This window comes from Periplaneta americana, chromosome 7 (genome assembly GCF_040183065.1).
Source record: "Periplaneta americana isolate PAMFEO1 chromosome 7, P.americana_PAMFEO1_priV1, whole genome shotgun sequence".
Lineage (NCBI taxonomy): Eukaryota > Metazoa > Arthropoda > Insecta > Blattodea > Blattidae > Periplaneta > Periplaneta americana.
In genome coordinates, this window is record NC_091123.1 from 77,085,395 (window position 1) to 77,105,219 (window position 19,825).

Sequence of the window (19,825 nt, forward strand, 5' to 3'; positions counted from 1 at the left end):
TATCTTGGAGCAACAATAGCAAATATAAAAGACACTCGAGAGGAAATTAAATGCAGTCCGATCAATTTATAACATTTCAAACACATAGACGAGATATAAAGAACAATATTCTTTTTCAAATTTCAGGTAAAACGAGCAAAGAATTGTATGAATTATTACCTAATGACAAGTCTCCAAACTTACGTAATTTCGCAGCTAAGATGCTGGCAATCTTTGAATCCACGTATGTCTGCGAACATTTTTTTCTTTCTAAAATGAACCCGATGAAGAATATTGCGCGATACGTCTGACAGCCTATAATCTCGTAACTGCTTTACGTTTATGTAGTAATAGTATTGATCCTAATATAGACTGATTGGTCCTGATCAAACATTATAAACGATCTCGAGCTTATAAGTGATTATTTATAATGAGTGCTATTCCATAGTGACCATAAGAGTGCCTATATTAGGCCTACGTATTTGACTTGATTTGAAATTTTTATGCAATATCATGCCGCATTAGTTTTGTACATCCAAGAGCGGAAGAGAAGCCAAGTTCATGTGATGTTCATACGTCCGATGGAAGGAGTGAACTGGATCATTTTACCTCCCCTCCGTTATGCCCATTCCTGTCTTATAGGGTCTGAGTAATTATTATTCAAAGTTGTTACAACTAAACCTTCCGTATGCTTTCAGCTTAGTGTACCCTGGTAGATAAAGAAATTCAGCATAAATAATAAGCTGTTATGTATATAGATTGACGTATTAGTACGCAGATCTATTACCGGTATATTACAATTTTTATTATAATCATTTCTTTGACGTCTTGTTCGTCAGCAAGTTTATGTCTGATGATAGAATTATTATTACTCGACCGAGGCCAGTGGAGTCCTGCAGCCCGGAGCCGTGGCGCTACTGCTCCTGCGTTCGTAATACCGCATCGCGATAGTTCACATTACGCCCGCGGCTCCACTTGCCTTGGTCGAGTAATATTTAGGGTGAAAGAGGGAGTTATGTTTGTACATTCTGAGCAATTTAGGAAGACCGGTAAGGGGAATTTGTACAAATGGAAAAGGAATGGATATGTGGAAATGTGTTCGTGGATGAACTGTCAAATATTTACTTTATACAATTAATATTTTAATAATTTTTTCACGGAAAGAACGAAAAGATGTCACTTAATGATACCTGTTTTTGTGCAATTAATTTCGAATGTCGGATTGACATTTTACTGTCAGTAGTGCCATCATTTTACACATATTCGTAATGACTAGAATACGTGGATGTAAGCTGACCAGTTGCTTACAAGCGTGGGGCTTGTGAGAAACGGATTCCGTTAATGGATATTACGCCGACACGTTGGCAAACAGATATACCTACATGTGCGTAAAGTTTAATTAATTAACGTGTGGGCCGCCAGGCACATCACACGTAGGCTATAACTCATTTCTCTCAAGTCCACTGTAGTAAAACATGTGAAAAATGTACAACAGTATTCTTATTGTTCTCTGGGGGGGGGGGAATAAAATGCATTTAGATGTTTTAATTTACGCGGTGACTATTTATTTATTTATTCATTTATTTATTTATTTATTTATTTATTTATTTATTTTTCTTTCTTTCTTTCTTTCTTTCTTTCTTTCTTTCTTTCTTTCTTTCTTTCTTTCTTTCTTTCTTTCTTTCTTTCTTTAACATGTTACAAAGAAATCCTTATGGGACCAAAGACTTTTGCACTGAAGCAAAGTGACTCACATATACAGCAATTATGTGATAACAATGATTAACATCACGGATTTATTTTAGCTTCCATTTCTCGTTATTCTTTATCATTTGCTATTAAAAGTTTTATTTCATCAGCCCATCGTGCCCGTTTGTCTTCTCACATTCTTACTGCTTACATTAGTTTAGTTTAGTCTAGTTTAGTTTATTTGCACTATAGAGAGTATACGTGCAATAGGATTATCAGTATACAATTATGACATTAAATCGCTTTCCAAATAGTCACTAACATCATAAAAGTTATTTTGTTGTGACAATTTAATAACCTCGTATCTGAAATTTCTTATATTAGGCATATTGGTATTAAAACGTTTTTGTAATCTGCCTCTAGTATTATGTAAATGCATATCAGTAAAAGATACCTGATTAAAATTAAGTTGATGTATAAGTAAAATAGTTGATCAAACATAAAGTAAGTTACTGTTAACACATTAAATTCTGTAAAAATGGGTTTAGAATATCCACATTGTTCGTATCCTTTCACAATTCGGATAGTTTTTTTTTTTCTGCAGCTTGAAAAACCTCTTGATCACCTGCACTATTACTGACCCAAAGTGAAACGCCATAATTGAAATGCGTATGAAGCAAGCTAAAATATGCATTTAAAAGACCGTAGGCAGAAATTAACTGTTTCAATCTTCGTAATTAACAAAATAATACCAATAACCTTTTATAACTTTCTACATAATTCCTGCGTATGACATTTCCATATGAGTTTTCCATCCATCCAGAAACCTAATAACTTTACAGACATTTCAGATTCAGTGCCATTCCTAAGATTAAATAACAATGGCTGAATCTTATTAATGATACCATCGAATAACGCGCAGTTATTATGTAGGTTCATCAAATTCTGGTCGAGTCGCATAACGGTCCACCCCACTTTTATTTCAATCCAATGGCATAACATGTCCAGCCCATGTCCATTGCAGAGCAATAGCATAACATGCCTTGCACATTTCCATTGCAGTCCTATAGTTTAACGTTTATAATTTATTTCCATTTCAATTCAGTAACATATCATATGCAGGCTACTTTAATTTCAGGTCTAATAGCATAACATGCCTAGACCATTTCCAGTGTAGTCCAATAGCGTAATATGTCCAAGTGAGTCCAACTTATTTACATTTTAGTTCAATAGCTTAACATGTCTAGTCCTTTCAGTCCGACAGCTTAACATATCAAGCCCATTTTCATTCCAGTGCAATAGCAATAGTACATTATGCAACGAGCCTATAATGGTAGTAATTAAGACGCTAGTAGTAGTAGCAGTAGTAGTAGTCGTGGTAGTGGTGGTGGTGGTGGTGGTAGTAGTAGAGTTAAGGCCATGAGGCCTTCTCTTCCACTCAACCAGGTTTCAATAATATACATGAAATACAAAATTTGATTACAAAACAACACAAAAGAAAATACCTTAGAAATTACATAAAACATAGTAGAAAATTACAATAGAAAAGATCAGTTACATAATATAAAATTACAAATAGTCGAGATCGGTTATGTAATATATAAAATAAAGTAGAAAATTACACATAATCAAAATCAGTTGCATAACATAAAGGGGAATATATACACTCACACACACACACACTCACACACACAAACACCAATTTATAAGACCTAAAACGCCCGAGATAAATACGACGATTAATTCACTTGAGATATATTATACAGTTAATATACGTTTGTTTATGAAACGAGCGCAAGCGAGTTTCATAATTTTCATACGAGCGTCTTAATTACCATTATAGGCAAGTTTCATACGACTTTTTATGCTCGACCATATTTCTAACTTGAAATTATTCATAAGTATTCATGTTATGGTTATGTAAGTGAGGAGCGGAACTGATCTGAATTGTGAGATGTACGCAGACGCGAAAGTATTGATTTTTTCCGAGGCACGAATGTCATTGACCTTGATATAATCTAGAGAATAACATGAATATTAGGCTTGATATAACCTGGAAATTGATTTAGAATTGAAAAATTACATGACAAATTGAATTTATTTGAATATTATTTACAATTAACGCTAATTATTATAGTAACAGAGCATAACCTTCTGCGACAGTATTGGATTTCCAGCCTCCGTGACTTTTCGCTAATTGTCTTTCGATTGCATATCCGAGAATAATCGATACTTGCGGTTTTATAATGGTACAATGGTGATTTCTCATTGGCTGAACAACTGAATTATAATGAATAGGTGTACTTTAATGAGGTGCATTAAAGGGTTACTACCAGGTGTATAATTACTACATTTCGGCATGGTCGAGCATAAAATATGTACAGCCCATTCCATTTCCATTTCAGTACAGTGCCAAATATGTCCAGCTCGTTTCCATTTCAATATAGTAGCATAATATATTCAGTTCATTTTTATTTAGTACAATAGCATAATATGGTCAGTCCATTTTTATTTCAGTGCAATAGCATAACATGTCTAGCCCATTTTCCATTGTAATCCAATAACATAGTGTGTCCGTCCCTGCCATTTCTATCTAATAGCTTAATAAGTCCAGCCCATTTCCTTTTTCATTCCAGTACCATACGTCTAGTCCAGTTTCAAGTACAATATCATAATACTTTTCCATTTCAATTTTCATTTCTTTCGTCTCTGTGCCCGCCTGTCCACAGCGAGTTCTGTACTGAATCGATTTTGTTCGTATTCAGTATCTCAGAGTATATTCAATACACAAGAAATAATATAATTGAAGAGTCCACTGCAAGAATGATGGATGTCACTTTCTTGTCGAAAATGAACCAAGACTGTCAATGGATAGCTTAAGACATATAGAATGTACATATAGAGTTATATGGCATTAACACTGATAGTCTTTGTCCAGTAATGATCGGAAAATCTCAGTTAAGCTTTGAGCGCTAAGCATTTTAAACTTTCAATTGCTTCTCCTGCAAAATGTATTCCAAATGACATCCATCATTCTTGCAGTGGACTCTTCAATTATTACTACTGAAAAATGAATGAACCTTTATATGAGGCGTTCAGAGTTAAAGTAGATCAAGTCCACGAGACGCAGTTTTGAGATAATAGGACTTACAGTTAACAGGCTTTAGTGGATTATCTAATTTCACTAGCAATAATTGTATTGCTCTATTCTCAAATTCTAGATTTATAAAATATAAACAATTGTGATGTTAATTGACGCAACGCTTTGGTGACTTGATCCATTATGGCTCAGAACATCGTGAACAAATCTGAGTCAAAAGTGACTGATGTCACCTACCGACGAATGCTTGGAATTAAGACGTGATCTATTACTGCTCGGAAAAGATACAACTTCAGATAATTATAAAAAGAATTAAACTCAATTTATGACAATTTGTGATTTGATCCACTTTAGCTTTTTAGCCTCATATGAAGAAATAACATATAATGTTTTCCTATAAAACTGCTGTAGCGATTTCCTTTTCGTATTTTTTTCTTACGTAAGATAAATTAAATAGTTTAAAATATAGTGTCTCCAAAACGTTGTCATAGACATTATTTATTGCTTAAATGACCATACATTAAATCGGAAATATCTCCAGCGAGAAATTTTTGGGCTCGATGATGCTTATACGATTTGTTTGATAAAAAAAAAGCATAACCATATCCTGTACGAAAAAAATTAAATAATAAAATTATTTATATAATTATACATCCAGTAAAATATATTGAAACTAATGTGTCTTCCTAGCCGTTACGAAAAAAAAGTTTATTTTACTGTAAGAATTTTATTTTTCGTTAAGTCTCAAATCTACTCTCACGATCCAAATCCGGTTTCATGATGTACAATATAATTTTGAAGCCAATTAGAACCATACTGATCGGTCTTTCGTAACAGAGTTAACTTCTTTTTACATATTACATTTCATTATATAGCCTACTCATGGGCGTGTGTGCATAATAATATGATGTATAAAATTATTTTTTGAACAGTTTACGTCCATGATGCTTTTGGTTAGATTGTTGACAAGTAAGTAATAGGCCTAAAATGACTAATTACTAATAACTTTTAATATTTTTATCATTTCTATTGATTATTTAACGATGCAGTATCACATAATCTAGCATTGGTAGGAAACAGTGGTCGCATTTGTTGAGATGAGTCAGAGATTTCGCTGTGGAAATCTTGTGTGCAGCTGACAGTATGAAGTTTAAAGTTCTTGGCGGGAACCTTCCCTTTACATATAAAACAAACTGTAGTTATAAGTAGGCCTACTGCTGAACATTTGGTACGATTCGATCTGCAGATAACTGAATGAAAATGTCAAGTAGCGAGGTTCTCATTGCAGAAACATTTTTCTCCGCTTAGTTCTTCCTGTGGGAGATTTATGTGTTGCAAAATGGTTCACGTACGGGCAATTATAATTTTAAACTTGTAAATGTCTCAATCCATGATACTTGTAATAATACTTATTGTGTTTATTACTCCTATAGCAGGAATGAGTATTTAAACCCGAACGATTACGCTGTATGTCGATTTGGCTTGCACATCTTTATGGTGATAAATTTTGATGCACGAGTGGAGCTTTGAATATGAAAATGATATTTCCATGCCCCGGATTACTCGCTGCAGCATTTTATGAGATGACAGCGAATGACATGTGAGGTCTTTCAATGAAATCGCGTGTGTGCTGGCATCTGGTAGAGAATGTGAACTATTCAATCAGTGACTATAAAGTAAACTTTCTATGACGTAGCAAGTCCTTTCGACGTCGTGTATGACCAGATACAGTTCGATAACTGTCAGTTGGTACATAGTTCACAGATTTCCACAGATGGATATTTTGAAGTACTGTGAATTATAACGCGAGAGATTCCATTCAACCACAACGCAGCCTACACGTTCATGACCTCGTCATAATATGAATTGAAAGTTTCATTCATAAGATTGATCGCCATGACGGTATTTAATGCACAGATACTGCACGACGATTGCGACGAAAATGAGAGTGCAAAATCTGTGGTCGTTATCTATTTAATTCTCTATTACAAAAATCTGTCTCTATCTATATCTGTCTACCTATCTATCTGTCTGTCTGTCTACTACCTATCTATCTATCTATCTATCTATCTATCTATCTATCTATCTATCTATCTATCTATCTATCTATCTATCTGTCTGTCTGTCTGTCTGTCTGTCTGTCTGTCTGTCTGTCTGTCTGTCTGTCTGTCTGTCTGTCTGTCTGTCTATCTATCTATCTATCTATCTATCTATCTATCTATCTATCTATCTATCGTTGTCTGGCTAATTTGTTTCTCTGTCTGTCTGTCTGTCTGTCTACCGCCCATCTGGACTTGGGGAATCCTACTGTTTAATTAAAGCATATAATGGCGAGAGCCCTATCGGATGTTTACACAATAATTATTTCTGTCCAATGCAGTGCTCTGAATGCCAGCGCGAGTAAACGGGGGATTAACTGCGACTCTCTTAATATTCCTACGTATTCTGAGGATGGAACGTTGAAAAGTATTTCATGTTGGAGTTGGAGTCAAGCCTGGATATCGTCTATTGCTACCTGTTATACATAAAAGTTATTTTGTTTTGGTTCTAAATCAAGTCTCTGCAGAAGACTGGGAAGATTAGTCAAATCCCATTGGAGAAAGTGGTCGTCCGGGTGTGGTGTAGGCGATGCATCCTCGAGTAAGGCGGTTGAGATTCTCGCATGGTTTTCCTGACTTTCTTAAAATAAAACGACAGCGGCTTCCCCTAAGATCACTGACTATATACTGTAGATCTGGGAGCGTACCTTTTCCATAAGAGGATGTTGTGTAGTGGCATCTAGATTAGTCAAGTCCGTCGTCATTTAATTAGTGACGCACATGATTGGATTAAAAAGATTCCAGTACCAGATATGAAATGGCGACTGTTCTGTTGTATCCGTTATACCTGGCTATTCCAAATAATTCATTGTTATGAATTAGCTAAAATAACGGTGCTAACAGATTAGGCGACCCATCACTAATGGTACCAAATAACCCTCAACGGTCAGATGTTTGGATTAGCCGGAGCATAACAGAACCAACAGAATAGGTGAACTTTCAGATCTGGTCCTGTATTATGAAGATGATAGAACCTGTAAGTCGAGGAAGAGTTAGTAAGTTACAAATGAAGTAGCTACCCACGTTTTAATGACACGCCTGAAGGTACCACCTCTAGAGATGACAGTGGTACAATCCTGCAGTGCCACCATCTTGCAACTGCTGCTTCTTTTTTCACTTGTGCGCACATCGATCACTTCACATCTGGATAATACTGCTATCTTGCGGTGATTGCTTCAGGCGCCTAAATGAAAAATGTAGGACGCTACTTCGGTTTGTAAATTACTAACTTGCCTGGATAGTGTCGCTCCGTACTCTGGAGATATTTAGTCCTAACACACGGTATAAAACTCAAAACTATTTTTCAGGGGAAAAAAAAAGTTCTTTGTTCGTGATACATTTCACTCGGACACGCCGTTGTTTAAATTTACTCTCTGAAATGAAAAGTAAATACCCAAATCATTCTGCTAATAAGTAACACGTATAACATCTTTATTTCTTTATTGTAAACATTGAAATTATAATTAATATCACAGAAAATTAACGAAATGTGCAATTTAAAATGCTAAGCATTTGGAGACAAAGTTGAATCTCACGGCCTTTCCGACCTGGAGGCGTCTTCAAAGCCAGAGCTTCATTCATCTTGCTTCCGTGGAGTCTAAGACAAATTTGGTCTTGCGACCCTCTTAATGGCTAATGCGAAATCCCACTCAATTGGGTCTCTAAGAGCACCAGGGTCCGGACACTCACAAATGCTGTTTCCCTTCGACTTTGTCGCTATGTCTCAGAACATAATATGTAGCAGTGGCAGTGTTCTGTACTAAATCGAAGTTGGCGTTTCGGTGAGTAAATTTACCGCGCCTAAGTTATAGTCTATATAAGGCAACAGAGTGTCGACAGCTGAGACGGCAATTTCTAACCATATAAAGAATCAGACATTAATAACATGCAGGTGACAAAATACTCCACGCGTGTACTCTCGTGATTGTAATTCGTGATACAGTACGGTACATTATCATCTGTCTACTAGATAACCGTGTTGAAATGGTATTACTTTTGACGTGAATACATCTTTATAATCAGACCGACACATGGCGTAGCAAGGACGGAAAGACGATGTAACGTTTGCAGGGTGATCCATTCCGCCATTATAACTTAGTAACTAATAGCACGATTCAAATAAATGTGGTATTTTTAGATCAGGTATACAACTACGATGTGAGTATGACCTTGAATCGGCGCCGCGCATGCGCGAGGAGCGAGTGGGAGCCCGCGGCGACTGGCGACCTTTTCGGGCATGGGTGAAAATTTACGGGCAATGTAACTCGTGACCCCGTTGTGCTAGCGCTCTGACTTTGATGCCAAACGAAATATCTCGTCTAGATCTGTGGATTTATGCCATACGAATTCACGTAAAACCCATGGTCGTGTCCCCGACACAGTCACATCCAGATTTTTTTATATCATTTTCAGTTCTTCACTTCTACTCAGCGAAATTTAGCTATTTACATATCATAGCTCCTTTGCCTATTATACACATTTACTAAGCTACCGTATAGGAGAAGGTGGAAATATGGACTACCATTTTGTTTTCCTCATAATAATGGAAAATGATGTGACATATTGCTTGGAAATCTTTATTGGCATACATATACATATACAATTTTTCCAGTCTTAAAGGTCAATAGTTGCAGCAAATATTTGCATATAATTACTTTTTGAAAGAAAAACGATCTGGTCCTCTATAGGTAGTGGGGTCTAAATATGGGTTAAGACAAAAATTTGAAAGTAAAATCGGGAAAAACAAAGAAACATAAGTAGGAAACCTGTGTCACATCAATGGCAATATTTTGTAACAAATAACGCAAATCACGATAGTGAAAATAAGGGACGTGTTAACGTGTTGGTAATACAGGCTACCTATCCCATATTTGACACATAGCGGTAGCCCATATTAGCAGCATCGGCTTACGATTATTCTTAATCAGTGCAACACATCAAGCCTGATTTCTGAACACGAAATATATTTCTTTCAATAAAATTGAAACTACACACCTGCAAAAACTTTGAAATTGAAGAAAAACACAAAGAACATACCACATTCACACCACAAAGGCAATTGGTTTGTCTCTTTGTACATGCAGACTAATGGACACGAGATGTACTTTTAGAGCTTTTCCTTTAGGTAACAACACCATGTATATTAAAAAACGAAGTAGCCCATATTACCACTTCTAGCCCATATTTCCACCTTCTCCTCTACATATTTCTTACTTGTCTTCGTAATTTATCTTTTATGTCAGTTATTTCCTCCGGAAACACTCTTACGTGGTGACAGGTCCTTAAGTGGTGCAACCAAAAAATTTTGAAGCCATAAGCTATTTAAAATAAGAATATAAGTAATTTATTTCTGTCTACTAGATCATAGGAACATGATTGGTTTGCTTCAGAAAATCGCGCGAATCGTTTGCAGGAACCTCATCGTTGACCCGCCGGAGTAAGCGACCGTGCTTCTTATGGAAACTAAATGGATTCTTGGACCCCTTCTCAGGGAGAAAAAATGAGAGTGGGTTTTCTAGCACAGCCTAAGAGTTTTTGGTGAACGAAATTGTAAGTTCTCAGCATATAGTTTACTACCAGTCAGATTAGAGGCTGAGGGTTGTGAGGGTGAGTGAGAGAAAACAACATCCTCGCTCGCTCTCTCTTGTTCCGGTGAGAGAAGCAGGTTTTCCTCCATTTTGTCTTGGTGGTGTTAGCGTCTAAAATGGGTTCAGGGGAAAAACCTGCTAAGTCACATTTCACTATTTTTACAAGAGAGCAACTTAAAAGTTTCATGATCCATTACATTCTATTGTCACTGAGTTATCATTCTTCAAATATATCTGGCTTAATTAGATTTTTACTCGGTACAATTGAGCCGTTGAGAGCAGAAGTGGTGTAAGTGAAAAATGAGTAATGAGTGTTAAAGTAAACATTCTGTAAAATACAGCGCAAAGTAGCAATCAGTATTGAATTTATTTAAACTATTAGTAGTCAGTGGATAGCACGAAGGACATATTAATTGCTGCTTTGCGCTGTATTTTACAGAATTTTTACTTTAAACCTCATTACCCAATTTTGACTTGCATCACTTCTGCTCTGAACGGCTCAATTAAACCTCAAAAATCTGTACTTCCTGAGGTATTGCATGGCATCCAAAACAGAAAATCGATAATTTTGGAGTTAACAGCTCTTTTTCTTCTGGACCCTTACTTTGGGTTCCGGTACCTTTACATTACCCTAGACTGCAGCCCTGACATTGTCATCATTATCCCATTCTTCAAATCAGTGTGGTTATCATACTTGGTGTCCCAACCGTGCTCTCTCTTTTCTCTTGTTAGATTACTAGTGCCACACGAGTCCAATCGATAGCTACGTTCATCAGCGAAGTGTCGAACATAAGTAACTTGTTCCTAAGGTCATTCCACTCTCCCCGGCGCTGTTGCAACAGCATGCAATGGAAGGGGTACGGATTCGGGCATGAAATATGTGTTAGACCTATTACGTTAATGGCAAGCCTGAAATTGTAATGCAGTTATGCAAAGAAGCAATTCCGACTGGCACGGTCTAACGCCTTGTTTCCTTCCTTTCATGTCGGATCCACTGTCATGCTAAATATCTCCATATGATTGCGTCTAGTTAACCGCCACACTAAATTTTCCGCTTCAAAAGACCAGCCATGAAAAATAAATTTTACGTAATATAATTTATACTCTATACTTTTCCAGTTACATTATGAGTCAGTGTGCTGTTGTGTGGGGTACATGGCCTAGACTGGGCGTTAGATAGGAAGGCTTAGCCTATGTAATACCCATTTCCAAAATATTTACATAGCTTATTATATGGCCATCCCTGTATATCTGGGAGCCCCCGTAATAAACGTCCAACGAATAAATAAGTCCAGGGGAAATGTTCAAATCTGGCTTAAAGCTGGTGAAGAGAAGAAATATAGTGACTATTTCACTGATACATTCGTTCAACAATGGAGTGTAAGAAGCCGTTTGATTTTATCCAATCAGAGCCATAAAGGACAATGCAAAATTATCGCACCTAACCGGCAGTTTTTTTTCCGACATCAAAATACAGTGACTTATAAAACAAAGATGGCTGTGCGTTCGAGGTGTAGAAAATAGCCTAATTATCAAAGCCTTGTGAGTGTAAATTATTATTTGAGGGAAGAAATGGAGAAGAGCAAATATCAAAATAATTCTTTAATGATGATGATGATTATGATGATGACAACGGTGGTGATGACGATGACGATGTCGATGACGATTATAACTTGATAATTGATAACTTCTGGAAGTCAAACGCTGGTACGCTTGCTATGTAGCTAAAACGCTACCGTTTGAATCACATCGAGACAACATCTGTAAGTTTTTTGATCGTCTGTTTCTCTGCAAGCAGTAAATTTGACTAGAATTATTAACATCTGTAAGATCTTTTATCGTCTGTTTCTCTGCAAGCAGTTTATTAACATCTGTAAGTTCCTTTATCGTCTGTTTCTCTGCAAGCAGTAAATTTTTCTAGAATTATTAACATCTGTAAGTACTTTTATCGTCTGTTTCTGGGCAAACAGTAACTTTAACCATAATTTTGAACATCTGTAAGTTCTTTTATTGTCTGTTTCTCTGCCAGCAGTAAATTTAACTAGGATTATTAACGTCTGTAAGTTCTTCTATCGTCAAATTTCTCTGCAAGCAGTAAATTTAACTATAATTTTGAACATCTGTAAGTTCTTTTATCGTCTGTTTCTCTGCAAGCAGTAAATTTAACTATAATTATTAACATCTGTAAGTTCTTTTATCGTCTGTTTCTCTGCAAGTAGTAAATTTAACTAGAATTATTAACATCTGTAAGTTCTTTTATCGTCTGTTTCTCTGCAAGCAGTTTATTAACATCTGTAAGTTCCTTTATCGTCTGTTTCTCTGCAAGCAGTAAATTTTTCTAGAATTATTAACATCTGTAAGTTCTTTTATCGTCTGTTTCTCGGCAAACAGTAACTTTAACTATAATTTTGAACATCTGTAAGTTCTTTTATCGTCTGTTTCTGTGCAAACAGTAAATTTAACTATAATTTTGAACATCTCTAAGTTCTTTTATCGTCTGTTTCTGTGCAAACAGTAAATTTAACTATAATTTTGAACATCTGTAAGTTCTTTTATCGCCTGTTTCTGTGCAAACAGTAAACTTAACTATAATTTTGAACATCTGTAAGTTTTTTATCGTCTGTTTCTGTGCAAACAGTAAATTTAACTATAATCTTGAACATCTGTAAGTTCTTTTATCGTCTGTTAGTTCTTTTATCGCCTGTTTCTGTGAAAACAGTAACTTTAACTATAATTTTGAACATCCGTAAGTTCTGTTATCGCCTGTTTCTGTGCAAACAGTAAATTTAACTATAATCTTGAACATCTGTAAGTTCTTTTATCGTCTCTTTCTGTGCAAACAGTAAATTTAACTATAATTTTTAACATCTGTAAGTTCTTTTATCGTCTGTTTCTCTGCAAACAGTAAATTTAACTAGAATTTTTAATAACTAATCTACAGTTGTGTTTTCTCACTTACGATCCCGACGTTAACGGAATGGCTGTTTAGCCAGTGTGTGTGTGCAGTTCCATAACCTTCTCTAAATAGCATGAGCACTCACTCGCTTTCCCTTCAGGTAAGTTTGGGCAGCGTCGTCGTTACTTCTGAGCGATGCCGATGTGGTTAGAGAGGAATGGACGTGATCCGCGTGTGTGTTTAGCAGTGTTATTAGCGCCATTATCTACTACGTTCCAAACCAAACCTGTCCACTCAAAGACTCGACAAAGTGATGTCGGCAAAACAGTGTTTACCCACATTCCCCTGCAGAGCAGAGAGATAACCGCCGTTTCCGACATTCGCAGCCTCCCTGACCTCGAGCTTCTAGCGTCACAATGCTCGGAAAACTGGAGAATACAAAATATTTGAATCTTGGATTAAGCACATCTGAAGGGGAAACATTGTGTAATTTGCTTATAAGAGAATATAATTTTTTTATTTGTTGATTATTTACAATCTGTTATTTTAAGAACATTCAGTAAATGTGATGAAATTTAAGTAACAAGAAACCAAGAGCTAAATTATAATTCGTAACTCTTCTACTATTGAAAGCAAAGTATTAAGTCAAAGTTACGATGACAGTGAAGTCGATGTGTTGAGTTACTATTGTCCATTAAGTTGATGGCTAATGGGTTTCGATGACTGAAGACAGCGAACTCGGAACCGAAATATAGCGTTTTGTCAAGGCACTCGCGATGCGCAGTAGCGGAACAACGTTTCTGTGTAGGGGGTAGGAGTAGAACGGAAGGTCGGGAGTGTGTGTACCGAGTTCAAGGCAAAGGCTAACCCATTCCCCTATAATTCGTAAGTAGATTCATCCGATCTCGTGCGCAGCTCTGTGGAAAGAGTGGGGGAGTGTCTGGACATAATGCATGAGCTATAGGTATACTACGAAAAACACAATGATCGTGTTTGGGCTAAATTGAATTTTGAGTTACAAGCTAATGATTAATCAATCAATCTCTATTAAGCTGAGAACCTCAAATTAGGTACATAGAACTACGTAAAAATACAGTACATAATGGTGCAGTGATAAGATTACAGTAGTTTATTGCCAGTGGCAGGTGTATTATGCACTATTGAGTGGGTTAAAGGGTTAAATTAGTTTTATTCCATAGATCTTACATTGACGTTGTAGCTTCGACGTGAGGGACAAGTCAAAAGTTATACAAAAATGTACAATGCATAGCAAGCAGTTCGGCCTGGATGTCGCAGTTGGTAGAGTGTTGGCCTTCGTGCCCGAGGTTGCGGGTTCGATCCCGGCTCAGGTCGATGACATTTAAGGGTGCTTAAGTGCGATAGGCTCTTGTCAGTAGATTTACTGGCATGTAAAAGAACTCTTGCGGCACAAATTTCCGGCACACCGGCGACGCTGATATAACCTCGGTAGTTGCATTGTTTATGATTGACTTTCAACGTTCTGGCAGGTTCTTGATTTCACACCTGAAGGCGTGCAGTGGCTTGGAGTTGAAGAATTGGTCACGCTAATTTTTAACAGCAACTTCTTTACTAAAGGACATTTCCCGGAGTTTGTTTAATAGAGAACGGAAAAAAAAAAATGTGAAACTGATGGAGCAAGATCAGGTGATTGTGGAGTAACCTTCCGACGAAACTCTTGGATAACCATACTGTATTTGTAATGTTAGCAATATACTGGAAAACATTATCATGTTGCAAAGTTACTTGATTCAGTCTTCCCGCTCGTTTTTCTTGGATTGCGGCCTCAAGGCGACTGAGTTGTTGGTAATAAATCTCAGTAGTGGTGGTTATATTCATTAGAAGTAACTCATAGTAGATGATGCCTTCATTTTCTCATCAGATGCACAAAATTAGCTTATGTGGATGGATACCAACTATTTCACGGGGAGTCGCTTTTTTGTATGGCTCAGTCATTCCTTTCTGTTCCTGAGGTTGCTGTAGAGACACCATTTTTCGACACGAATAACAATCTGGGACAAGTGAAGTACTGACTGTAAATACATCTTCAAAACTTGACGGCATTAATGGAATTGACTGTACCAGCCACTCGGGACGCTAATGTAACGGAACAGAAATTTATACGTTCTTTGACTCTCAGTTCCATACTGTATTGTATATAACCCTATAATATATATTATATTATATTATATTATATTATATTATATTATATTATATTATATTATATTATATTATATTATATTATATTATATTATATTATATTATATTATATTATATCATATTATATTATATTATATTATATTATATTATATTATATTATATTATATTATATTATATTATATTATATTATATTATATTATATTATATTATATTATATTATAATCTGTGACTAAGAGAGAATTTTGTGAATGAAATCTTTTGGGTTACTTGGTGCTTGTAGGTTCCGGACATGGTGCGGTCAGTGAGCGCGACCAAAGTATTGGCGCTGAGGCAGCAGACGCAGATCCTCTGGGAGCGGTACTTCTCCTCCATCGAGAAGATCGTATTCACCACTCTGGAGGTATGTCAGCTGTTGTTACATTCCTCAACATGAAAATGTCAAATTACTGACATCTCATACGGGCGTAGTTTCAAAACTCGACATTCATATAGTAAGTAATTTTAAAAAGTCCATTAAAAAAACTGTGATGAATGTTTGTAAGGATAGTGGCAATGATGAAGTTCAATGGTCCCATGGATATTAAATTCAAAAGCTAAATCTAAACTAGAATCTACCTTCCTCAGAAGGTCTCCGCGACGTTCAGAACTAAATAAAATAACAAATGAAGAAATTAGGAGATGAATGGATTATCAAATTTATGTAGGGTGTTTCCGCCATGTATTGTGGGTCCCTATCACCACGGCATGGCGCGTCCTCAGGTTGCGGATGAGGAGACGGACTCCAGATATGGAGGGTAGCTGCGAATATATTGAATAAGCAGTCGTGGACAGCCGATAAGGGGTGGTCCTCCAGCTTGGGGGTTGGGCGAAGGGCTAACAACCTATCACCGTAAAAAAAACAGCTTGTTACGAATCCCTACAATAAGCCTCGGAATAGGACTGATTCTCTGGCACGACCACAGCAAAGGAATAAGGTTTTGAGATTTGGCACTTGGAACGTAACTAGTCTTTATAGAACAGGAGGGGTAACATTAGTAGCTAAAGAACTAGCTAGATATAGAATAGACTTCGTGGGAGTACAAGAGGTTAGGTTAGATGGGAATGGCATATCACAAATAGGAGATTACTTGTTGTATTATGGGGAAGGAAACAATATTCACCAATTAGGAACAGGATTCTTTGTTCATAAAAGAATAAAATCAGCAGTAAAAAAGGTCGAATTTATCAGTGACAGGTTATCATATTTAGTACTTAAGGGTAGATGGTGCGACATCATAGTTATAAATGCTCACGCCCCTACAGAAGAGAAAGACGACCATATAAAGGATAGCTTCTATGAGGAATTGCAACATACTTTTGATCAGTTACCTAGATATCACATGAAAACTTTATTGGGGGATTTCAACGCTAAAGTAGGACAGGAGGATATTTTTAGACCAACTATTGGAAAAGAGAGCCTACACGTAATTAGTAGTGACAATGGAGTTAGATTAGTCAACTTTGCCCCATCGAAAAATTTAATTGTCAAAAGTACAACATTCCCCCATAAGGATATAAATAAATATACTTGGACTTCTCTAGATGGATTGACACACAACCAAATAGTTCACATCTTGATAGATAAACGGAGACATACTAGTATAGTAGACATTCGAACTTTCAGGGGTGCAGACTGTAATTCTGACCATTATTTGGTAATTGGAGAATTAAGAGAAAGACTCTCAGTAGCCAAGCGCGTAGAACAACAAGTTAATATTACTAAATTCAATATTCTGAAATTAAAGGAAGAGGAAACTAAGCAAAATTATCAGGTAGAAATTTCGAATAGGTTTGCCTCTTTAGAAAGTTCCGACGAAGTTGAGAAAGAATTAGATGTTAACAGCGTGTGGGAAAATATCAGAGATAATATCAAAATTGCAGCTGAGCAGAGCATAGGTTATTATGAAACTAAGAAAAAGAAACCGTGGTTTGATGAAGATTGTTGCATCGTAGTAGAAAGAAGGAAACAGGCAAAATTGAAATTCTTACAAGATCCAGTTGAGGAGAAGAGAGATAATTATTTCAATGAAAGACGGGAAGCAAGTCGTACACTTAGGAATAAAAAGAGAGGTTACTTGAAGGAAAAACTGAATGAGGTAGAAACAAATAGTAAGAATAAAAACATTAGAGATTTATATAAGGGCATAAAGGAATTTAAGAACGGATATCAGCCAAGGGTAAACGTGATCAAGGATGAGAGTGGTGACTTGCTTGCAGACTCTCCATCAGTCCTAAACAGATGGAAAAACTATTTTGCGCAACTACTAAATGTACATAGGCCAGATAGAAATGATCGGAACAAAATTGAAATACAAACTGCTGAGCCATTTATACCCGAACCCACGCTTTCAGAAGTCGAAATTGCGATACAAAATCTGAAAAAGTACAAGTCTCCAGGTATCGATCAAATTCCAGCAGAATTAATACAAGAGGGTGGAAGTGCATTATATAGCGAAATTTATATACTTGTACTTGCTATTTGGAAAAGGGAAATTGTACCAGAACAATGGAAGGAGTCCATAATTGTACCTATTTTTAAGAAGGGGGACAAAACCAACTGTGGTAACTTTCGAGGAATATCACTTTTGTTGACGTCGTACAAAATTTTGTCCAATATTCTTTTGAGAAGATTAGCTCCATACGTAGATGAAATTACTGGGAATCATCAGTGCGGTTTAGGCGTAATAGATCGACTATTGATCAGATTTTTTTCTATTCGACAGATAATGGAGAAAAAATGGGAGTATAAGGGTACAGTATATCAGTTATTCATAGATTTCAAAAAGGCATATGACTCGGTTAAGACGGAAGTATTATATGATATTCTTATTGAATTTGGTATTCCCAAGAAACTAGTTCGATTAATTAAAATGTCTCATTGAAACATACAGCACATTCCGTATAGGTCAGTTTCTATCTGATGCTTTTCCAATTCACTGCGGGCTAAAGCAGGGAGATGCACTATCACCTTTACTTTTTAACTTCGCTTTAGAATTTGCCATTTGGAAAGTTCAGGATATCAGGCAGGGTTTGGAATTGAACGGGTTACATCAGCTTCTTGTCTATGCGGGTGACGTGAATATGTTAGGAGAAAATCCACAAACGATTAGGGAAAACACGAAAATTTTACTGGAAGCAAGTAAAGCGATCGGTTTGGAAGTAAATCCCGAAAAGACAAAGTATATGATTATGTCTCGTGACCAGAATATTGTACGAAATAGAAATATAAAAATTGGAGATTTATCCTTCGAAGGGGTGGAAAAATTCAAATATCTTGGAGCAAGAGTAACAAATATAAATGACACTCGGGAGGAAATTAAACGCAGAGTAAATACGGGAAATGCGTGTTATTATTCGGTTGAGAAGCTTTTATCATCTAGTCTGCCGTCAAAAAATTTGAAAGTTAGAATTTTTAAAACAGTTATATTACCAGTTGTTCTGTATGTTTGTAAAACTTGGACTCTCACTCTGAGAGAGGAACATAAGTTAAGGGTGTTTGAGAATAAGGTGCTTAGGAAAATATTTGGGGCTAAGTGGGATGAAGTTACAGGAGAATGGAGAAAGTTACACAACGCAGAACTGCACGCATTGTATTCTTCACCTGACATAATTAGGAACATTAAATCCAGACGTTTGAGATGGGCAGGGCATATAGCACGTATGGGCGAATCCAGAAATGCATATAGAGTGTTAGTTGGGAGACCGGAAGGAAAAAGACCTTTGGGGAGGCCGAGACGTAGATGGGTGGATAATGTTAAAATGGATTTGAGGGAGGTGGGATATGATGATAGAGACTGGATTAATCTTGCACAGGATAGGGACCGATGGCGGGCTTATGTGAGGGCGGCGATGAACCTTCGGGTTCCTTAAAAGCCATTTGTAAGTAAGTAAGTAAGTATGTAGGGTGTTTCCGGGCTAGTGTTACAAACTTTCAGGGATGATGGGGAAGGGCACATGTACCAATTTGAGATAAGGAATCCTGGTCTGGAATGACTGAGTGGAAAGTTACAAGCAAAAATTGTTGTGTGGAAATGAAATAAATTTATTCTTCTGTATACCTTATTTATGTGTATTTGTCTGTACATCTTACACATACTGTATTCATCTGACGTTGTTTACGTTGTCTACTTGCAGTATTTCATTCATTGCGCTGTCTGAGGGGTGGGGACAGGAAACTACGCTAAAGCAATGCAGAGGGCGTAATGTGTAACGGACATGGTCGGTCCTGATATGCACGTTTGTAGACAGCAGTGTATGT

General features: G+C 36.6%; 1 protein-coding gene across 1 annotated transcript in view; it reads left to right on the forward strand.

Moving 5' to 3' along the window:
• ttv (exostosin glycosyltransferase 1 ttv) overlaps window positions 1-19,825 on the forward strand; it is a 188,702-nt gene that overhangs the window by 40,597 nt on the left and 128,280 nt on the right. Inside the window, exon 2 of the mRNA XM_069830916.1 lies at window positions 15,809-15,928. Within this exon, the coding sequence (XP_069687017.1) occupies window positions 15,818-15,928 (111 nt within the window). The 5' untranslated portion in view covers window positions 15,809-15,817. The remainder of the gene's footprint in view (window positions 1-15,808; window positions 15,929-19,825) is intronic.